General features: G+C 37.9%; 1 protein-coding gene across 2 annotated transcripts; it reads right to left on the minus strand.

The window, feature by feature from the left end:
- Positions 1–11,397: 11,397 nt before the first annotated feature.
- On the minus strand, positions 11,398–21,602 carry LOC139970004 (solute carrier family 35 member F4-like). 2 transcript variants are annotated; one of them, XM_071975520.1, is made up of 7 exons: positions 21,345–21,602; positions 18,770–19,079; positions 16,784–17,009; positions 15,885–16,010; positions 15,100–15,289; positions 14,308–14,397; positions 11,398–13,760 (listed from the first exon to the last, which is right to left on the minus strand). In XM_071975520.1, the coding sequence occupies exons 1-7, from the start codon at positions 21,406–21,408 to the stop codon at positions 13,531–13,533; spliced, it is 1,236 nt and encodes a 411-aa protein (XP_071831621.1). In that variant the 5' UTR covers positions 21,409–21,602; the 3' UTR covers positions 11,398–13,530. The 2 variants fall into 2 exon arrangements, with proteins under 2 accessions (XP_071831621.1, XP_071831630.1); XM_071975529.1 differs by lacking the exon at positions 21,345–21,602 and adding an exon at positions 19,655–19,860.
- Between the last annotated feature and the right edge of the window lie 1,142 nt (positions 21,603–22,744).

A 22,744-nucleotide genomic window follows, 5' to 3' on the forward strand; every position in this document is an offset into this window, starting at 1 on the left:
GTGACCTGTGACCGTATAGCATGTTGTCACTCATGATTATTATCATAATGTCTGTACATCTCTTGTGTATGAGTGTAAGTACGTACAATCTTATATATGATCCACATCGATATGGGTTCACTGAGTTTCCATTTGGCCTTTTTCCTACAAGATTTCTAACCGCAGGCACGTAGCCAAGTAGGGGGGGGGGGTGGGGCGAAGATATTTTTTGTCTTTTTTAACGATATCGAAGTTTTATATTTATAATATTTGTACACAATAAATTAACTGTGTCTGAATTTTCGAAAATTCCCTGACCAACATTCTTCATCATACTTCCCTCTACTCGTGCCATTTTGACCGGTCTGTTAGGGGTTGAAGGTTTTCTTTCTATATTGGTTGACCATTAGATGAAATTTTGTGCAACATTTATGGATATGTTTTGAAGTGAATTTATAATTCAAATTCTGAACAAATAATGGGCTTCAACCCTTGAAAAGTGGGGCTGACGGGTATTGTATAGGCCGTTACGTAGTATAACCTTCCAAAGCAATGATCCACAGGAGAAGCGATGAGGTCGAACATGATGTGTGACTGGTGACAATCTTGAGAAAGGTTATGGATGGAAAAAAAACTATTGGGAAAACTTGATTCTCAGGCCAAAGTGTACAACTTGTTGATCATTTTCAAGCCCGAGAAGTGCCATTTCCTGTGATCTGGGGGGCTATCAAAACCAGAAATTTTCTGTGGCGCTCCGCTTAGATAGTAATTCGATCGCGCCCCCGGGTTAGAAAATCCTGAATACACGCCTGTATTTATATATACATATATATATATATATATATATATATATATATATATATATATATATATATATATATATATATATATATATATATAAAATAACGAAGTGCGCGAACAATTTTAATTTGGGGGTGGGGGAATTGTTACGCGTCTGCACCCAAGTTAAAGTCCCCCCACCCCAATATTTGAAACAAATCGCCGCCACTGGTTGCAGCCACCATCGGGGAGCCAGTCTAATGGACACAGTTCCCAGCCTGTTTCTGTCGCCCGCCGACCAGGGTATACTTTTTACATTTTGGTATTTCATATTGAGCTACTTAACCACCCCGATATTATTTTTCATAGGTTTATAGGCCTGGCCTACTCGGTGCTTGCCCAATGTTTGTCCTCCCTGTCACAAGTGCATGAGTAGCCACGGTACCTCTCCCAGTGGCAGTGGTAGTACTGTGTAACTTAGTCCCCATTCCCATCCCGTTGATCCCTATAACCAAGGCTGAAATTAACCGCGCACCAGGCGCCTTTCTGTGCCCGCTACCAGCCAAACAGCGCCCTTAAGACCCAAAAAGAATGTTTGTTGATGGCGCTCGTTTCTAATTCCTTTTTGTAGACGTTGGTTCGATACGCTTGAATTACTGATATCAGCAAATGAATTGGTGATATCAGCAAATGAATTGTTGATATCAGCAATTCCAACATATCGCCAATTCAATTGCTGATATCAGCAAATCTTTTAATGATATCACCAAATCATTTCATGATATCAGCAATTCGGTTCCTCATATCACTAATTAATTAGTGATATGTCGGAATTGTTGATATCAGCAAATGATTTGCTGATATCATCAATTCAATTGCTGATATCACCAATTCATTTGCTGATATCAGCAAATATTTGTTGATATCAGCTATTATTTATTGATATCAGCAATTATTTGGTGATATCACCAAATGAATTGGTGATATCAGCAAATGAATTGCTGATATCAGCAAATGAATTGCTGATATCAACAATTATTTGCTGATATCACCAAATATTTGTTGATATCAGCAATTATTTGATGATATCATCAAATGATTTGCTGATATCAACAAATATTTACTGATATCACCAAATATTTGATGATATCATCAAATATCGAATAAAAAGTAAAACGGCTTGCCATAAGTCCGCTTCGCGAGCTACATGACTGTGAGAAGGGAGGGTACGGCAATATGTTGCCTTGGTCTGAGGTTGACAGGTTAGAAGCTGACGAAATGTGAGAATGTGAGGGTCCGCAGGCACCATACTTGCCTATATTTGTGGACCCATATATTAACCCTGTTGTGTAAGGGGTGCAGAGGTCATTTGAGGTCAGATGCTTGTAGGAACAAATGGCGAATGTTCACACCTGCATACTGAGCCATACTCGATGTGTGATAAAACTTTGGATTGCATGGTGAGATCCCTGATAGGAGCCAATAACGATGCTGGAACCTGTTACATCTTAATAGATAATGGGCGAAAACGAGAAGGACAAGAAAGGAGTCGGGGTCATGCACACATTAATTCAACAAATGTAGCTTCTATTGATAGGGTTAGGCATAATATCGACAGCATGTGGTTCATATCCTCCGCAAAATTCTGCTCCTTGTTAAAATCATTACCCTCAAAAATAGCAATTTCTGGAGATATCTTCAGATCGAATTTAGCATCATGTGGCAGCATTTTGCATCTAGCCCATCCTCCGTATGCGAAAATTTTCCAAAGGGGAGGGGGGCAGTGGCGGAGGAACCGGGGGGGCTTGGGGGATTGCAATCTGAGAAATTGCAGGCTTGAGACCCATATTTTAGGGCTAGGTATTCGCAGCATAAAACACTCGGGAAGTGCCGTTTCCGGCCATCTGGGGGTTTGAAAAACCCAAAATTTTCTTGTACGCTCCGCGCCAACCGATGGTGGCGCTCCGCTTAGATAGTCTCTACACATTAGTCCCCCCCCCCCCAATAATTTTCCCGTTCCGCCACGCCTGGAGGGGCACCCCCGCCCCTTAGACCCCTCCCAGGACGTTGATCCGTATCCACCTAAGTGCCCCCCCATCAAATGCTGGTGCCCCCTGTGCCCCCCCCCCAGACTGAAAAGTCTGGTGACGCCACTGTAGATACGTAGCGTTTCGTGAGTGTGAAAAGTGACGGGCTTGCAATGCCTCCCGTAGTAATACAATCTGCTGCCCATGCATGTGATCATCAATGCATGTCAAAACTAAATATATCATCTTACCCTTTGAAACATCATTCTTTGGGGCAAACATTTGCTCTCAACGCATGATTAATGGCAAGGCACAACCCTATTGGAAGCAGATAGGTTCCTTGAGCAGTCACAATACAGTTTCATCGTCGATGGATTTGAGACGTCCAGTTTTGTATAAGGAAATCCATATAAGCGGTCAAGTATTAAGTCGATGCAAGAAAGTTCGGTATAATTTGGCATCTTTGAATTCCGGGATGAATCTTGGGATGAGTTTGAATCCTGTGATGAATCCTGGGGTGAGTTTGAATCCAGGGATGAATCCTGTGATGAATCATGTGATAGCTTCAGGTCGGTATATTTCTGTTGTTCAACCTTTGTATTGTGATTAACTTTAACTCAGTGTAACTACATTCCGTTTGTACTTAAAAGGGAAAATATAAATTGCAACCATGGGAGCGTGTATGGACTGTTTCACAGGGAACAGTGAAGGATTAGAGCAACCGGATGATGTAAATCTCCATTTATTGGTTTCTAACAGTTCTAAGCTAGGCATAGCAGTAGCGCGTAAACCTAGGCTATTCTTACTGTATGTCATCTGCGGCCAACTTTAGACGTTAGGTTTCAGTAGGAATACACTTACGATCCGTACAGCCTACAGGGCCGAGTAAATGCAGCTTGGTCAGTAACTAGGGAAAGTTACAACTAACGAGGTGTTACTAAAACGAATGACAATTGCGTTACACATAACGAATGACAATATGTTGTACACACTAAAAAAATGCGTTGACTAAAACGAATGACAGTAATGACAGCACAGACATTTGCTTCAATCGGATATCACAGTTCAGACTTCGTGGGTATCTAGATCTAGTAAAGTACGGACAAGATAAAAACGCACCTTATATATGTAAGCGAAATTGTAAGTCTGATTTTAAAAAGTAAATTTAACGTCATTTTTCCGATATTAATTGTTAGAAACTAACAATACTAGTTATCTTCAGTTATCTTACTATATAAATCTACAGAGGTAAAATGCACAGCACTCAAGCGCATTCTCACACCAAAACTTTGCCTGTGGTTTCTATACGTAAATTACACCAAAACCCTACAGCCATGCAACATGCGATTTTCCGCAAATCATTTTTGCGCAGAAAACCAATAACTCCACTCCGTTAATCATTCTATCTCCACCCAACACTGTCCTTCGTTGTCATTCGTTGTCATTCGCTGTCATTCGCTGTCATTCGCTGTCATTCGCAAGTGATAATTAACCCTGTACAAAGTCAATTGTCATTCGGTCATTCGCTGTCATTCGTTTTAGTTTGTCCCCAACTAACGTCAAGTTGACCACAAACATATGGCTCAAGCAAACAACAAGCCAAACCTACAGCACTGTTTGTTGTTTAACCGTATAGTAATATGATGATATAATATAATGAAACACTTCAAATCATATCAGCAGAACTGGGCCTAACCTATCCTAAAAGTAGAAGATTCCTATTAATCATAAATGTTACTGGTTGACCTAATGTCGGCCAAATGCTAATAAGAGCTAACCTTGCAACACTACAGTTATGGTATTATATGGTAACTTGATATGGCACAGTACGAGCATTACAGTGCACTGTGTGTACTGTGAACTACTGTAGTTGACCTACTGTAGGTAGCATGGTGGGCCCATAATTGACGCACTTAAGGATTTGATCAACGATGTCTATCAAGGAAAAGTCCAAATCACTAAACTGTATGTGTTTTTCATATGTGTAGCTCCTTAGAAATGTTATGATCTCAAAATATTTAAGGTTACAGTATGTGCTTATACACCGTAAAATTGAGCAGAATTTGACCACAAAATGTCTGCCGTGTCAAGTTCTTTCATACCCCTAAATTGACACATTCGTCGATTAGCTAACTGTAGTGTAGGCCTTAGTAACCATCCATTGACTTTGGACGATGTTTGCTATGCTCTGAGCCTCTAAGCTCAGACAGGTCAAGTCCCAGAGAGTAGTGGTATCATATTGAGGTAATGTTGGTTAATTTTAGGGTGTAAGATTTCTTAATGCCCCAAAAAAATGCAAAACTAGGGGAGAGTGTTAAAAGCTTCAAAAATACCACAATTTGGTTAGCAAATAGCTGAAATGGATTCAAACTTATGAAATATGTAATTCTGCTTGACTGGAAAAAGTTTAGGTGGCCTGCTGTATCGTTGTTAGTAATAATTGAAGGTGCGTCAATTACGGGGGTGCGTCAATTATGAAGCCTTTACTATACTAACAGACCTATGTACTAACAGGCTATGTACAGTACTACAGTAATTGGACCTGGACTCAGGCACCCACTCTGCCTTAAAATTACAAGTTACAGTATCTGTTGGTTGAATTTCTTGAGTATTTTTTATTAATATGAATTTACTACCGTATTGCTACAAGTCTGGTTGAAATAAGCAAGACCTCTGTACATCACAAGGGGACTTTCCCTGTTGTCAGAGGTTCATCTCAACCATGTGAACCTGTCTTTATCTTCTCCTTACACAGGAAGAGAGACGGGCACAGCAGGCAGCGGCGGCAGAGAAACGGGTGAAGGAGGTAAAGGCATCCCAAATAATAACAATAATAATATTTGATTTTTATATAGCGCTTTATAACAGCAATAGGTCTCAAAGTGCTTTACAGACGTTACAGTATATTACCCCCGGGCAATGATAACCTGTCCCAGAGACAATCCCTCCAGTCGGCAGCAGTTATATACTGCGCCCAATGGCAAGTTACCTCACAGGTACCCATTTAATCCCTGGATGGAGTGAGGCAGTTAAGATAAAGCATGTTGCCCAGCATACTGAACTAGGCGGAATCGAATCAGCAATCCTTGGATCACAAGTCCGACGCACTAGCGAATTGTCCACAAGCTCTAAGCGTGAATCCCTACAGGTGTACAACATTGTACAGTCTTCATTCAGCTGATTGAATCTCAGGGTACACGACCATGTACCACTTCCAAAATGGCAAGCTAATTGACCTACAAACAATTTCTGTAATTAGTGTCTTCAGTTACAATGAATATATGGATACTTGAAAATATAGTCTTTCTGTTCAATGGACCAGTATTCCTTAAAAATTGTTTGTCATACAGTAATAACAACATTTTGAAGTGTAAAATATATAGTAAAGATCAATTAAGACTTATCTCAATTCTTACAGTATGTCTGTTCCAGCCTTCCAGGTATAGTGTATATCTCTTTTTGCATGGTTTTCAAGCACATGGAAATGCCCTGCCTCAGACATTCTACTTCAGTTATGTGGGTATCAACAGTAGCTTGAATTGACTGTAACCTACTGACAAACTAGAAACTTTGTAACATTCCTGTTTGGAGCAATTTGCAGTTCTTACTTACAAAACGTAAATAACAAAATCTGAACAAGTTACCATATAAAAAAATAGGTGATAAAAATTTTTGAAAATTGCTGCTGAATGTGGGGGGGGGGGGGGAACAGCAGTGATTTTCAAAAGTTGAATATTGTTTTGAGAGTATGTAAATTAGGTTGTGTCTTCCAAGACTATTTTTGTTTTCATTGTACTTTCTCTTAAAGGGGGAGATGAGGCTTAATTAAAGCAACTTACTGAGGGTTGTCTAGGGTTTTACAAGGGTTATATCAAACTAAAACAAAACTGTTAGCAAATAATCCACTAAAGAGTCTGTGTAAGAGAATGTGTAAAGGTAAGTGGGCCTGACGTTTCGATCCTAGCAGGATCTTCTCCAGAGGCTAAATGTAGTTTGTCATTCAGCCTCTGAAGATCCTGCCAGGATCAAAACGTCAGGCCCACCTACTTTCACACACTAATAAGTGTTTCTCTCTATAAAAGAATGACTTTGATAAGGTCAACACACCCTGGGCACTTTAAATTCAGGTCTGAGGTGTGCAGTGTTAATTTTGAATGTCTCTTATATGATGTGGCAAGGAATCACTGTATTAATTAAGCCCTTTGTTTTACTGAATTTTTTTTCTCTTGTGCTTCTTGTTTCTGAAGGCGGAGGGCAGAGGTGTAAAAGATCCAGAGGGGGTGAAGAAAAGAAAACTGCAGCAAGAGGAAATGGAGAAGCGAGCAGAAGCTCTGGAGCAAACAGAGGGTGACAATAAATTAAAGGTAACATTAACATACAGGAGTGTGTCTTGTTAAGACAATAGAAACAAACAATGGGACATTGTTATAAGTAGTTAGAAGATAAGAAATTAAAGGTAACTTTAACCTACAGGTGTGTGTCTTGTTCAGACAATAGAAGCAACAATGGGACATTGTTATAAGTAGCAAGAAGATAAGAATTAAAGGTAACTCTAAACTACAGGTGTGTGTCTTGTTTAAACAAGAGAATCAACAATGGGACATTGTTCTTAGTAGCAAGAAGATAAGAAATGAAAGGTAACTTTAACCTTCAGGTGTGTGTCTGATTAGACAATGGGATAATCTAATTAATAGAAACAACAATGGAAAATTGTTCAAAGTAGCAAGAAAATTAAGAAATAAACGATGATGGCATCATCTAATGAACAGCAATGAATGGAATAATTAAATGAGTAGCAGGGATGTATATTAACAACATTATAAACTACCTGTATGTATCAAGAAAGAGAAAACGTCAGACTGATCAATAGTAACCAATAATAATATAAAAAACATATATGATAAAACTTTGCCGGCCAAAGCAAACAGAGAATAGAAGCCTTCATATGTCTGTAGTAAACAATGAAAAAATATAATAAAATATTAAAAATAGAAGCAATGGAACCAATGTGTAAGTTGATGCTACTGCACAATGTTTTAGGCAGGATTCAACCATTGTGGTTTGATATTTTCATGGTTTGATATTTTCATGGTTTGATATGATCATCTGGTGTATATATCCCTGTATTAAGAGTGGAACGTTCCAAATCATAAGTCCAGATACCTATGATAAGGCTGCAGTATACAGAACATTATTTTTGTTTAAATTGCTTTTGAATCTGTTTCTGATGAATTTGTGAACCAATAAGATTGAGGGATTTGTTTCTTCTTGGTCTTGTCCATTTTGAGAGGTATTACAGTGGAAAATAACAAAGCAGCTGCTTAACACTCTCCTTATATTTTTCTGTTTCAGTGGCAAGTTGGATGAAGACAAAACAGACAAAGTGGAGGAGGATGACTAATGGATGTAAATAGTTGAAAGGGAAGGAACTATTTTGCGTGAAGTCCTACTGCATGTGCTAGAAAACAGTATTCTTGGTGTTGAATTAACAGTAAGATTTAATATTTACATAGTGTGCAATATATATAAATGTGACTTCAAATGGAATTGTAGATCAAAATGCTGCTGTCATTGGGCAGCAATGCTGATACTCCAAAACCATTCTCTCAGCTTTAGTATAACCTGGTAGATGTGTGTGTATGTTTATTTGTTCGTTCGTTTGTTATTATTTTGCTAGGAATGCCAATTGCTCGTACTTGCCGTTATGTATCTTGGTAAGTGGTCATGTGACTCGATCAAAATTTGGAAAATGAAAAAAATTAATTTAGGAAGTTCAGGAGAAAAGGGTGGAAGGACAAAAACTGGTGAAAGTCGACTTTTCTTAGTGAGACTTAAACTCATTTTATTTTATTTAATTTATTTGAAAAATATATCATACAGTGAATAACTTTAATAAAAAAGACAATCGTGTCTCGGCAACAGAAAGAGAAATATAGGATCAATTGTGTTTCTTTTCACATGCTCTATGTGAATTTTTTTTTTTTTTTTAACTGAAGTGTTTATTGTCATGACATTGGTCCTATTTTACACTTGATAGCACATTCTGTTGCTAACATAGGAATTGTTGTTAATTTTTTTTTTTTTAAAGTTATTCATGAATGTTTGACAGTACTTTTTAAGTTCTGGCACCTACTGTACTTATGCCAAAAAAAGGAAAAGGACCTTTTTTTCATTGACAAAAGAGGAGTACTTTTTACTTGTGAAAGAGTACACTTTTCACCAATCAAACAGACTTAGACTTTGTAGTATATGATGCAATTAACAAATATTTTAGGCAGAATACTTCAGTGTCTTCTGTAAAAGTCAAAGTGGACTGTAGATCACCACCCTAGGCATAGGAGGCGGGGGGGGGGGGGGCTGGGGGGATGCAGCCTCCCCAACCAAATATTTTTGTGAAAATTCGGGCAATATGCTGAGAATTTTTCGGGCACCTACTGAAAGAAAAATAACTGCATGTGTTTTTCAATGGTTAAACTGATATTATTATCATGATCATTGTAACAACTTCCAGAAAAATGATAACCAATATGGAAGGGTAATAATACGGCAAATGATTTGAATGTAATTGGCATGCGATGTAATAACCGATGCATGCCTATATGATATATACATTAACAAGTTGAAAATGTTGGTTTTATTTTTCGGGCAAGTCATTACAGCACCCCCCCCCCTAAATCAAATTTGGCTCCTACGCCTATGATCAACACCCTAGGTCAGTTTATATGTTGAAGGGCTTAACTATTATTATCATCTTTGTCTAAATTCATTGATTTATATGTATTTATGGAGATATACATACAGTATCTGGAATCTACATTTTTCATTTCAATTTGACAGAAATTTCTTGACAAGCACTGGATTGAAAAAAAAAACACAGTGCAATTTAGCCTACAGGTGTACTACAATAGATTGCTGTCAAGGTGTTATTATTCATTCCTTTGCAGTTTTTTTGCTCACCTTGATTTTGATCTCTAATTAGATTTCTCAGTTATTAAAGAATATATGTCCAATTTAGTTCATACATGGTATGGTCATGTAAGCAAGAATGTCATTCTCATTATTATTCATGAATGGGCGTGGCTAGAGTGTTATCACAGTGAAAAGCTTGTAAACAGGATAACTCATGACCAACATGTTGAATCAATGTCATACTGTGTAGGTAGATGCCCTATGATATGTAGATGTGCCCTAATGTTTGTGGTTCCCATCTAATGAATATTAATGAGTGGGCGGGGCTTAACATATAATTCTTAAACTGTCAATATCTCTTCAACAGTATGTCCGATTTACTTCATACTTGGTATGGTGATGTAACTACATAGTAAGCAAATGCTCTTTGCAAAAACAACTTTGACCTCATTAATATTCATGAGTTGGTGGTGCTTAATTGGAAATAGTCAAAACCAGCTTGTCAAAACAATATCTCGTCAACCAAAAGTTCAATCAATGTCATACTTGGTAGATACTACTAGATAGATGCCCCATCATTGATATTTGGTAGATGTCGACAGATATCAAAGTCTGAAAACCTTTTTTAAATATGATAGCTCCAAAATTAAAGATGTTATAATATCTGTCAATTCTCCAAGGGTATGATTGTCTTTTGGTGAACATAGTTTGGTCAAATTCAGTTTTGTCTTTTGTGATGGCACTCAATAAGTCTTTAACAGAATTCAGTTAGGAAGGTTGATATGCAGAATTGCTTTAAGCACACTCAAGAGGCCCTGGTCCAGTTTTCACCCTCATAGCATCAAGGGGTCAACAGTTTACCTCAAATGGTGGCAATATTGGCTAAGGGGTCAAAGGTTATCATAATTGGCCTCAGACTGGCAATTTGTGTTTGTGATTTATACCACCAGATAACATAAAGCCTGTCAAAATATTTCAGATCTCACCTAGCACTCTCAGCTTATTAACAAATCTTAAAGGGATTTGCATAATTAGGAATTAGAAATTCTAAACTCTCAAATCCTTACCCATGAATTAATTGGTTTAAATGCATTTGTCAACATGATGACTAATTCCTGGTACCTTCCTTCATAGGTTGTTGCATCAGTCAATAAATAATCCTCTTCATTTTAGCATGCAAAACTTCATGAATATTAATATGTATGGCTAACCACACTATGAATATGCATCTTAAATTCTTAACCACTAAACATTCCATTTCTGGTTTGAGTTTTTTTTTTTTTTTTTTCCTTGGTAAACTGAAGCATAATTTTTCATTTCAGTATTTATCAGAATTGAAATTCTTGAAACACACATGCACTGTATAAAATATGAACACAGTAAATTATTCACTGAAAGATACTATACCAAAAAGTTATCAGAAACATTTTTAAGTTGCTTTTAGAAGTATGTCACGGTCAGAATTGAAATTCTTGAAACGTTCTTGTGCTCTATAAAATATGAACAGTAAATTATTCACTGAAAAGTACTTTAATACCAAAAAGTTATCAGAATCATTTTAAGTTGCTTTTAGAAGAATGTCAAGGCTTTCACATATGATGCCAGTCTGATAGGATGGGGAATGGGAAAGGAGGCGGGTGGAGGGGGGGGAGGAGATCGTTGGTGAAGTTGCTTCCTCTATATGACAGATGACAATAATAACTTTCATTCAGCAAATTATAATTTTTTCTTCTTTGGAGTGATATTATCAAACAGATCATTTTCAATAAATATTTCATAAATATCTCATAATATCCTATATTCCTCAGTATGCAGCAGTGGTGATATCAAAAATCCTTCATTAATATAAAATCTCATTTTTTTTGGTCATATCAAAGTATAATATATGTTATTGTTAGACAAGCATAGCATGGAATGAATTTGTGCTACAGTTTATATATATTTCTACTGAATATGAATGTTTCACAAAGAGAAAAATGTCTTGTCAAAGTACTACAGAGAACAAATTAAATCTGAACTGCAAATGTGTACATTATCGAAGAGTAATTTTTAAGATTTTCAATGCGATAATGACTGGCCCAAAAGGGGAAAAAATTAAATCGCATATATACTTAGTACAAGTTCAAAAAGTTAGATAGTCACCTCATCAAGTTACCACTAACAAAGTTTCACAATCTATGAATGGTATGTGTCATTCGATTCAACAGACAGGCAGCATTGCAATGATCATAAATTCATTAGTTAGTATTTATTTTAGATCCTCCTCCAAGCAGGAACTCGCGAAGAAGCCTTATTGGCTTATCAAAGCCACAAGCTGACCCAAGTCAGTCTCTTAGATTCATATTTAACGTCCATGATTATGAATTGTCAATTGTCAACAACTCTGTAACCGGGCGACATACATTAATCTTGGAGTGACTCGAACTTGGGACCTTATGATTGAAAGGCACCGGCGTTAACCACTGAGCTAATACTCCTAGAACTTACTATCTGAGCTAACACTCCATTAAAATAATAAAATGCTATACAAGGTGTTAATGTGAAAACTACTTTAGAACAGAAAGATCTGAAGATATTCTTGCTATAAAGAAATCCCTCTCTTGTGTTTCACACAAGAAAGGGTCAAATATAAAGAAAACTTTTTTATTCCTATGAATGTAGAGATCAAATGCATTTCATTGGAAATGAAAACTACATAACATCTCATTTAGAACCAAGGTGTTATTATTTTCATAATTCATTCAGCAACCAGCTTTCATAATCTCATTCCTACAACGGATGTTAGGTGTGACCAGGGCAGCGTCACACAGATGGACAACGAAAAGTATGGAATCTAATCGTGTGGCCCCTGGTAGTCTTTAATTCTCCCCACCCCCCAGAACCTCTGGTATGATAGCAATTGATGTGGTGCAACAAAAGCAAATTACCGACTCTCCCAGCATATACTACAAGCTGAATGCTGTTTACTAACTTTCAATTGCAAATGAAATCGGGCAATACGGGTGCAGTCTTATTCAACGGTCAATTGTGATGAAATCAGTCCAGTATGCTTCAGGTCAATAATCAACCCACCAGGGAGTATATAAATTGAACGATTTGAGGAATTAGACTTTTATAGTGTAGGCCGCGGCTGGGCTAGGGAAATGAACAAAAATGGGGAAAAAATCCAAGGGAGAACGTTTGGGGATACGGGTGTGTAGAACACTGGCTTGAAGGGCTTATCATACAGGCATTACCACATCACAAGAGCCAGTGGTGAATAGAAGGTGTACATCTCATTATGGTCAGCCCATTATGGAGGGTACAAGAAGAAAAATTGATGGACATTCCCTCCTACCCCTCCCCCCCCCCTTCCAATTGCCTGCATTTGCAAATCAGTTCCACCAAAACTTAAATTAATTGCTCAGTTCTTAGTTATTGAGACTTGGTTACATTGCTTTACCAATTGATGTGACAATTTGTCTTTATTATGGATTATTTCCCTAACCTTGTTCTCGAAACAAAGTATTTGTTACAGCTAATATTCTTGAACAACGGTAGAATGTTAGTGACACCAACACGTTCCATAACAAAATCGGCAGGGTTTGAGCTGTATTTTGATAAATTTATCAATTATTAATAAAGTATAAATTGCCAGTCAAACATCTCCTCATGGTTCCCTGTCTAAATCAAAAAGCTGTAGTACCTGCAAAATCCGCCAAAGCAAGGCTGAATCGATAACATTAGAGGTTATGTTGCCTGTTCAGCATGCATACAATGTGTGACTGCAGTACACAACAGACTACAGCCTACACTGCTACACAGCCCCCTCAGTGCTGTTTATTTTTGACACTGTCTAAACTTTTCCATTCGGCGACGTACGATGATCCTGTGTCCTCTCACTGTCTTCTTGTGCCCCTGCTGATGGGGTGGTGCCTTCCGCTGGAACCGTTCTCACATAACAGCAAGATGCCATCTCTTGCCACTTCTCTGGCATCAACATAATCAGGAATCCCAGAATGATGCAAGCAGTGCCACCAATCTTGTAGGGTCCAAACGAGTTGTCTCGGAAGATCAGGTCCACCACTTGATAGCAAAGATGGATAAGGAAAATTTAAAATTTGAAGAACATGGCTGGTATATATGGCACTTAACTGCTACAGTTAAGAAACCCATTGGAAGCAAAACTATGTTGAAGTGTGTTTATGTTCAGATGAAACGTTTACAGACCCCTTAACCCATTGAAAGTGGGTCATATTAACCTGAAGTCCCCCAAGGGTGGGAGAGTGGGGGTGAAGGGTGTCAGATCCAAGATTTCAGAAAGGGTGTGGGTACTGTGGTCCTTGAAGCAGATGGCGTCCTAATGTATATTTAGATTAAAAGTAGGTCTTCGTGCAAGATTGTATTTATAGCTATGTTTGACTTTTTTGTGTGAGGTGGAAAAGGGGATGTAGCCCTGCCCCACACCCCCCCTCCCCTCCCTCTGCAACACACACATACACCCTCCCTGGATCTGCACTTGCAAGCCACACCTGACATACATAATTCTACATTGCGTTAAATAGACTTAACTGATTTACAATTTAAACAAACACAAAAAAAAAACGACATGACTTAGTAATAACCAACTTACCAGCATTGAGCGGAATTCCAACCACAGTTCCAAGAGCAATAAAGAGAGGAAAGGTAACAGCTATTCCAAAATTGATCAAGAAGTTGAAGACTGATGATGTGAAAAACAAATCAAAAATTCCATTTGCTCATTCGTGCTTTGATATGCACTCCATCACGCACATGTCCACACACAAAACCAACATTACCATAAGTTTATCTCTACCAGTTCTAAGGGGTAATCTTGAATGATAGAGCTACCACCAATTTATTACTTTAAATCACAAATATTGACAGATGACCTTGATCTGTCATTCAATTATACATTCAGTAAAGTAACCTTATACCTACTACAGACATGACCATGACATCACTGCTGCAGAGTTAACCTCAAGGCATATCATCCCATCCCCCCCCCCATCCACCCTTACATCCATCTTACCTACAGATATGGCAGCACTGCCAAAGAGGTAATCCCAAGGCATTTCATCCAACCCCCCTGCCCCCCCACCCTTACATCCATCTTACCTACTGACATGGCAGCACTGCCACAGAGGTAATCCCAAGGCATGTCATTCCACCCTCTCACCCTTTAATCCTTCATTCCACACCCCCTCCCCTCACCCTTACATCCTTTATTCCACCCCCCCCTCACCCTCACAACCCTCCCTTACATCCATCTCACCTACAAACATGCTACAGCACTGCTACAGAGGTAATCCCAAGGCATGTCATCCCACCCCCCTCACCCTTACATCCTTTATTCCACCCACTCCCCCCCACCCATACACATCCTCCCTTACATCCATCTTACCTACTGACATGGCAGCACTGCCACAGAGGTAATCCCATGGCATGTCATTCCAATCCCAGTACTCAAATCCTGTGTAGTAAACAGCCAGAATTGATGGCCACAGCACAAATGCATTGAATAATCCAAGAAGGGTCAAGAACAGTGAGACTTGACCGTAGTTGGCGTCACCCACGTAGCGTTTGAAAAGCACCTGGGTGAGAAAAGAAGGGATCATATGGTGCCACGATATAATATATATGATATATTCAGGGATTTAGCCACACAGCTGGTTGTTTCCCATCGGTGTGAACAGAAGGGATGATGAAGTGCCACAATATCATACACAGGGATTTAGCCACCCTGGTTGGACTGTAACAACTACCAAAATTTAACGACCGGCATAATTATACCTTTGTTTTAAACATTTCTGAGTTGCAGTTGCCGGTCATGGTGATGAGTACAGTTTGTAAAGTCTGGGTGAATATCGCCATACCATCAACATACTTAATCGGTAAGTTAAAAATTGCAATTCAAGCTACCCTAGCTCAATCTCTGTTCACATATTTACTAATATTCTAGCGAAGTAAAGTGGTAGAAAAATAGTAAAGTAAAATTACTGGACCATGGATTACAGTCTGTCCGGAAACATAACATTTTACATTGCCTGCAAAATAGTCAAAAGTAACCATCACAGCCTCATTCAAAAGTTCAAATTTCATGGCCCTCCCCCTCCCACCTCCATCTTTGAGCCATTTCCACCATCCTCCCAAACTTCATCTTCTATATACAGCTGTTACTATACTAACCTTGTAGATGGCTGCCCCTATTGCCGACGCAACCGATAATATAGAACCTTTCAGACTGGGTCCTTCAAACCCTTCCGCATACGAAATTAAGACAATACCAAGAATTGACAACAGTACTGATGTTCCCTGAAGGAAAATACAATGAATAAAGTGAAGTTAATCAAACTTTGTTTTTCAACTGTAATTTGCATGAGTTCTTTCTAGCATGTTTAACACTTCAAAAATTTTCCTAGCATTTGAGAGCAAGGTTTATAACTTGCAAAAAGTTTAGACTAAAACATGTTATACCATTAAAGAACCATTACTTAATTATCCCTTTGGTAAACAATGACCACATTAAAAAACTTGTTTATAGACAAGCCAACAGCTTCATGATAGTGATGGTTGTGCATGATAAACAACCCCCCACAAAGCAATAAATGTCTAACTCACCATAACCCCTCCCATCCTCAATCACCAACAACCCCCCCCCACCAATCTAAGAAATAAAGCCAACTGCACCTGAGACCTAAAATACCTAAAGGTTGCTTATAACTACAATTTTGTACTACAATTTTGTGTGAATTTGTAGGCTAGGTTATCTGGATTGCATATATTCGACAGAGACAGGTAAGACGAGCAGTTTAGGAAATAAACTATACCCAATAGGTCTATCTATATCAATGCCAGGTTTCATTTTGCACACATCCACAGGAAATAACTTATCCTGTATCACATTGCAGAATGATATGCAAATTAATGGTGTATACCAATCCTTATTACACTGAATCTAATCATAATATTTTATAATCTGAGATAATATTTTGGTCCTTCCAATGTTCACTGCTATGTACAACAAACATTTCAACACTAAATTATTTCAACCCTGTTTCCCACACTGTATGTAAATTTATACTCACCTTTGCAGGAAGCAAGGCTAACCTTTCTTGTAACCAAAGCCAGGAGAAGATATAAATAAAGGCAGTGTTACTAGAGAACAGAGCAGTGACATCAGCAGCAGCTATGAGTCCCAAGGCCCAAACGTACATGTAGTTGGTGATGAACCAACATATGGTGAAAGGAATGACGAAAGCGCAAAAGGTCTTAACGTTTAGGCCCGACCTGCCAAATACTTGAGCAGAATTCCTGGGAAGATCAATAAAATGTATTAATATTAATTAAACAAAAGTTAATATCAATAGTTTACTGTTACCTGAAAAATACTCACTATACCAAAGTGATAAAGTATTTACATAAACACCTTTTTCTTTCCCTAAAAATTTTACAAAATATCATATTTACTGTTACCGACTTATTACCCAATGATAATAATCATAATATGGAAATCAAATCACAATATTTTATAATCTGAGATACACAAACACCTTTCTTTTTCCCAAAACTTTCTGCAAAATATCTTCTTTACTGTTACCTGACATACAGTATGCCCAATCATAATAATCATAATAATAATAATAATAATAATACTAATAATAATAATAATCATAATAATAATCATAATAATAATAATAATAAAATCAAAAAAACAGAATGGTGTGCTTCACAGTGAGAACCATAAACTTTCTTTCCATATATCTGGTCGAGTTTTCATTTTTCTAAGCAATCCTGAATAACTACAAATTTTGATAGAAAATTTGGTCTCATTATATTATCTAAAATTATATTATATTGTCTAAAATACACAAATTATACAGTATTGCCATTGAGACCAGATATTTGCTAATTTGCATAACTTCTTAACTTTAGTGGGTATTTACATTCCTTTTTTTTGTCTTTTAGGTTCTTTCTATTATTTTTTCCCCTTCTTTTTCATATTCTACAATATGATTTTTCTGTCATTAATTTAGTCGTGTTCTAATGTGAGACTCCTGCCTAATATTAATGTCCCCAAACAGTTTGATGGTTATATGAAGGTCTCCTGAGAATTGTCCCCGAATATTACTGAAAAGTCTCCCGAGAATTGTCCCTGATTAAGTCTCCCAAGTATTGTCCCCGGATAAAGTGTCCCATGGACTGTCCATCACTTTAAAACTGTCCCAAGGATTGTCCCTGGATTAAAAGTGTCACAGGATTATTCAGGATAGGCGCCGGATTGAAAGTCTCTTGAGAATTGTCCCCAAAATTCATGTCCTCTAAAAATCATTCCTAGTGTCCTGGGAACATTTCTCAAGTTTTAACAAGGCTCTGCATTAATTTGGATATAAACTTCTTGTATCTGAAAATATATTACAAAATACTGTATATTTGATCATTACGTGCACCCATCTTAAAGTTATATACCAGCATCAGGCAATGAGATATGCCCTCAAAATTACATGCCTCCATTTATATACAGTTAGGCCGTTTATCCTACCCTGATGTTAATATGAGGTCATATCATGTGCCCGGATTTCCTGAATAAATTTGTACACGTGAGTAGTATGTAGCTGGAGGGGTTCAGTTGATACAGGTTTTTAGAGTAACCCGTCACAGCATGGGTAAAAGCAGTGGCGGAGCGTCCATACAGTCAGAGGGGGCGGATGCCCCCCCTTGACGGGCTCAAATGGACGGCTGGCGCCCTTTTCAGCTTTTTACCACTTTTTACTAATTCGCGATAATTGACTTTTTATTGCGCTCTCAAATACCTATTGACATTTGTCACATTTTGTTGGTGTAATTTTCTGACAAAATGGCGATGACACCTATTTATTCTTCGTTTATCTGGAAATTAGCAAGGGTCGTTTCCGGCAATCTAGGGAGTATCTTTATACACGAAATTTCTGTACGCTCCGCGCCAACCTGTGGTGGCGCCCCGCTTAGATAGTGTCGAAAGCGCCCCTACAGACCATTCTCGCCCCCCCTGACCAGTACCCCTAGCTCCGCCACAGGGTAAAAGTCCATCATACCTGAAGACATCTTTGGTCGTCATGGAAGGCCAAGGACGTATTATCCAGACGCCAACTTGAAAGACAGGATAACAAATGATCATCCACGTTGTAGAGAACCAGACGTTGAAAAGTGGAGCGAAGAAAGTCGGTGAATATGTACTCTGAGAGAATTGAGTTGCACCGACCCACGATACAGCGATCCCGATAACGATGAGAAAACCAAAGAAGAGCTTTCTTGAGTCCATGGAGTTAGTGACCTGCCTGTGACCTTCATCTGCCCGTAAAATCTGAGTCCTCTCTGAATCCTCCATTTTAGTATTTTTGGAATCTGTGGGAAGAAAATTCAAACTTGCAAACTGTGAAGGAATGTAAATTTGCCATGATCACTCCCATGAAAGGATTGTCCACAACATATGCTTAGGCCTATATGATTTGTATTGGTGTTCTTGGTGCGTCCATATGCTATTTTTGGGAGTGATTGGAATAGTATACGTTCATCCAAGTCCATGATAAATATTGTGTCCCCTATCATATGAGATGAACGAAAATAGGACCTGAACTGAACTGGGACCAGTACGACTTGGCATTGGCCTATACGGCACTTGTTCAGAAAAGTCACCCAGGATGGAAGTTACCTGGGCACGGAACCAATCAACTTGTCCCAGCTTACATCGCGACTGTAAAAGATTACAAGCCTGTAAGGTACATTGTATGCTAGTATGCCCTTGGCCGACTATACGCTACGGTAAGACCAACACTAATCTAAAGTAAGGCCTAAGTTAGGCCAACTTAACCCTGCGCTCCCATCTACCTCTAGGCTAATTATACTAATTCGCGCCGGTTTGCATATTATGCCCTTGGGCATGAGCCTAAAACGTTACATAATTAAAATAAATTTGAAACCTGAAAGTAACGTGGACGATCAAAAGAAAAATCTCGCAGCAATATGTTTTTTCAAAGTAAAAGCCCTCCAGATATATAGCTCATGGAATTCATATTTTATACTTCCGTGATGTGACTCGGCTTTGCGACCATCGATCGGAAATATACATTAATGTACAGGTCGATATGTGCTACTGGTTCTTGCGTGGATTGTATGTGTTAAATGACATTACTACCGGAAAGCACACTATGTACGGTGGCTTGGTAAGGACATAGGAAAGAAAAGAAATTGAGATAAAAAGTCCAAATTATGAGATAAAAAGTTGAAATCATGAGATAAAAGTCAAAATTTTGAGATTGAAAGTCAAAATTTTGAGATTTGGGTACACTAACTTTTTTCCTATGTCCCTAGCCACCGTACATTATGCCCAATCAAACGGTAAGTTTTGAGAGTTCACACAAATTGATGGTACGTTTAGTTCCTACGGGTCTTATAGATTGCTTACGGCGGTAAAATGGCAAGCCGTTTTAAATTTTTACTTCCTAATTCTATTTAAGTGTAATATATCTAACCCGAATTCATTTCAACTTAAGTGAAAGAGAATTCGACTTGAGTAGAATACAAATGTTCTATTTTTCTAAGTGGAATGCAATTTCACTTAAGTAGAATTGTATTCCACTTAACTAGCTGAATATATTTCACTTAAGCTTCATTAAATTCTACTCAAGTGAAATATGGCATTTTATTTAAATAAACTACATGGCCTATAGTTTACTTAAGTGAAATAGACTTCCCGTGAAGTAGAATTGACTTTTACTTAAATAAAATTGAATTCTACTTCAGTGAAATGACATTTAATTCCAGCGAAATTGAATTTTACTGAAGCGAATTGGCATTTTACTTAAGTGAAATTGAACTCTACTTAAGTGAAATAGAATTTCATTTAAGCTTCATTGAAGTCTAAGTACTTAAGTGAAATGGTATTTTCACTCTATAGGTCAAAATATATGGCCTAATTTCCTTAAGTGAAATAGAATTCCACTTAAGTAGAACTACATTCTACTTAAGTGAAATAAGTTACTTAAGTTCAATAGAATGCTACTGAAGTGAAATAGAATTCCACTTAAGCAAAATTGAATTCTACTCGAATGACTTTCAGGCTAGGCAAATACGTAATCAAAACTACAGTATATGAAATGTTTGCCGAAAGTAAATAAGGTTGGTCTTGAATATCTTAGCACAGAACCGTATGTAGACATGTATGTATGTATGTATGGGTGTATGTATGTATGTATGTATGTATGTATGTATGTATGTATGTATGTATGTATGTATGTATGTATGTATGTATGTATGTATGTATGTATGTATGTATGTATGTATGTATGTATGTATGTATGTATGTATGTATGTATGTATGTATGTATGTATGTATGTATGTATGTATGTATGTATGTATGTATGTATGTATGTATGTGTGTATGTATGTATGTATGTATGTATATATAGATATATATATATATATATATATATATATATATATATATATATATATATATATATATATACTATATACGGCTCTGATTTAACATGCATAGACTCCGGATGTGTGACATGATGAATTCGCATATGACATTCTTATATATACGGTGAATGCTCGGTAGATGAAGTGTATGTCATATGTGAAACGAAATTTATCATTAAACTTACCTAATTCAATGACTTCTGTTTTTCCGGGGATTTCCCCATTTTTGGATTCCAGTTCTTTCTCCATGGTTGATTTTGTTTAATTCCAAATATGATAATAAGTCTTCTTCGTCTCTTCTTTTCAAGTTTATTACTTCTTACGAAATACTTAGACAAAAATTGACCAAGTCGCTGTCAGGTGTTGGCCAGTATACCTGCTTCAAATGCACCTTACTATTACAGTGTCTTTGGTTCGATGTATATGGCGTCAGATATATAGCCTATACCTTGTTATAGCTTAGTCATGTATACTATACCGTTATCGTACGTTAGCGTTCACAGTCACAGTGTTTGCACAAGTTACTGGTAGTTATATCGTGATTGTTTATCTGGACAGATGAAAAGATAAATTCATTGTTTACTTGTTGTCTCCTTAAAGCTGTGTGGCTAAAGTAAACATCGAAGACAAGGATAATTTAAGAAACAAAACGAGGAACATAATACACTATAGAAGTGACAGTTCTAAAATGAGCTATAGAGATAAAGTATTTTTGCATGGGACAACGAGAACCCTACACCTCCTAATCCGTCCTAAACATTCACCTCCTTGCCCTCTCTTCCCTGACAATCTTCTTCCCTATCACACCCTTACCGTTCGCTCCTTCTTCCCCTCGGTCCCCCTTCCTTCTCTTCTCCCTCCCTTCCCCTCGATCCCCCGTCCACCCCCACCCGTCCCCTCTTCCTGCACAGTGGCCCAAACACAAAGGTGGGAGTTGCTACTAAGTATGTATCACCCACTGGTTTAGGTAGAAGCATGAACCTATATGGAAGAGCCAGTGAAGTATATATGCTTTTGTGATGAAGGGATTTGGCCCCGTGGTCGTTGAATCCGATTCCTTCGTAAGGCTCGAGGTTTGGGGGTTCTCCCTAGACAAAAAAAAAGTTAAGTCAGGTGCATTCCTGAGGCATATTAAGAGTATAAATTAGGTCTCAACGGTTAGTTGTGGTAATAACAAATATTAAACATTTGTGTGAGTTCGAACGGGGTGACCCCCTCCCCTTCCAAAAGAGAACTGAACTTAGAAGCAATGGATTCGCGCCTCTGGGCGCCCTGGACCCAGGAGAGTGGTGCAATTGTTCCTCGATTGAATGTATTTCAACGAACTATTTCTTGGATTTATTTCCCCATGACAATGGAGATGAGAGCCATGTTTACCCCAGCCCCCACCCCCTGCTTCCCCCTCCCCTGCCCACACCCCTTCATTTAGCTCATGGCACTGTTCCTCCACTGAATTCCGACGCTGAAATAAATTGATACGATTTCTTTTGATTTGTACCCAGACTTTATTAGGTAATTATGACCTGTGATTGTCGATGATGATATAACGGACAGTACAGCACTAAAGTTAATCCTTTCATAATAT

Source organism: Apostichopus japonicus, chromosome 1 (genome assembly GCF_037975245.1).
Source record: "Apostichopus japonicus isolate 1M-3 chromosome 1, ASM3797524v1, whole genome shotgun sequence".
NCBI lineage: Eukaryota > Metazoa > Echinodermata > Holothuroidea > Aspidochirotida > Stichopodidae > Apostichopus > Apostichopus japonicus.

Excerpts from the sequence above, each read along its gene's own strand:
- LOC139970004 (XM_071975520.1), bottom strand. The coding sequence starts at position 21,408 with ATGGAGAAAGAACTGGAATCCAAAAATGGGGAAATCCCCGGAAAAACA. Across the intron at positions 19,080-21,344 it reads AACAGAAGTCATTGAATTAG|ATTCCAAAAATACTAAAATG; the intron begins GTAAGTTTAATG and ends TTCTTCCCACAG. Across the intron at positions 14,398-15,099 it reads CAGTGCTGCCATGTCAGTAG|TCTTCAACTTCTTGATCAAT; the intron begins GTAAGATGGATG and ends TCACATCATCAG.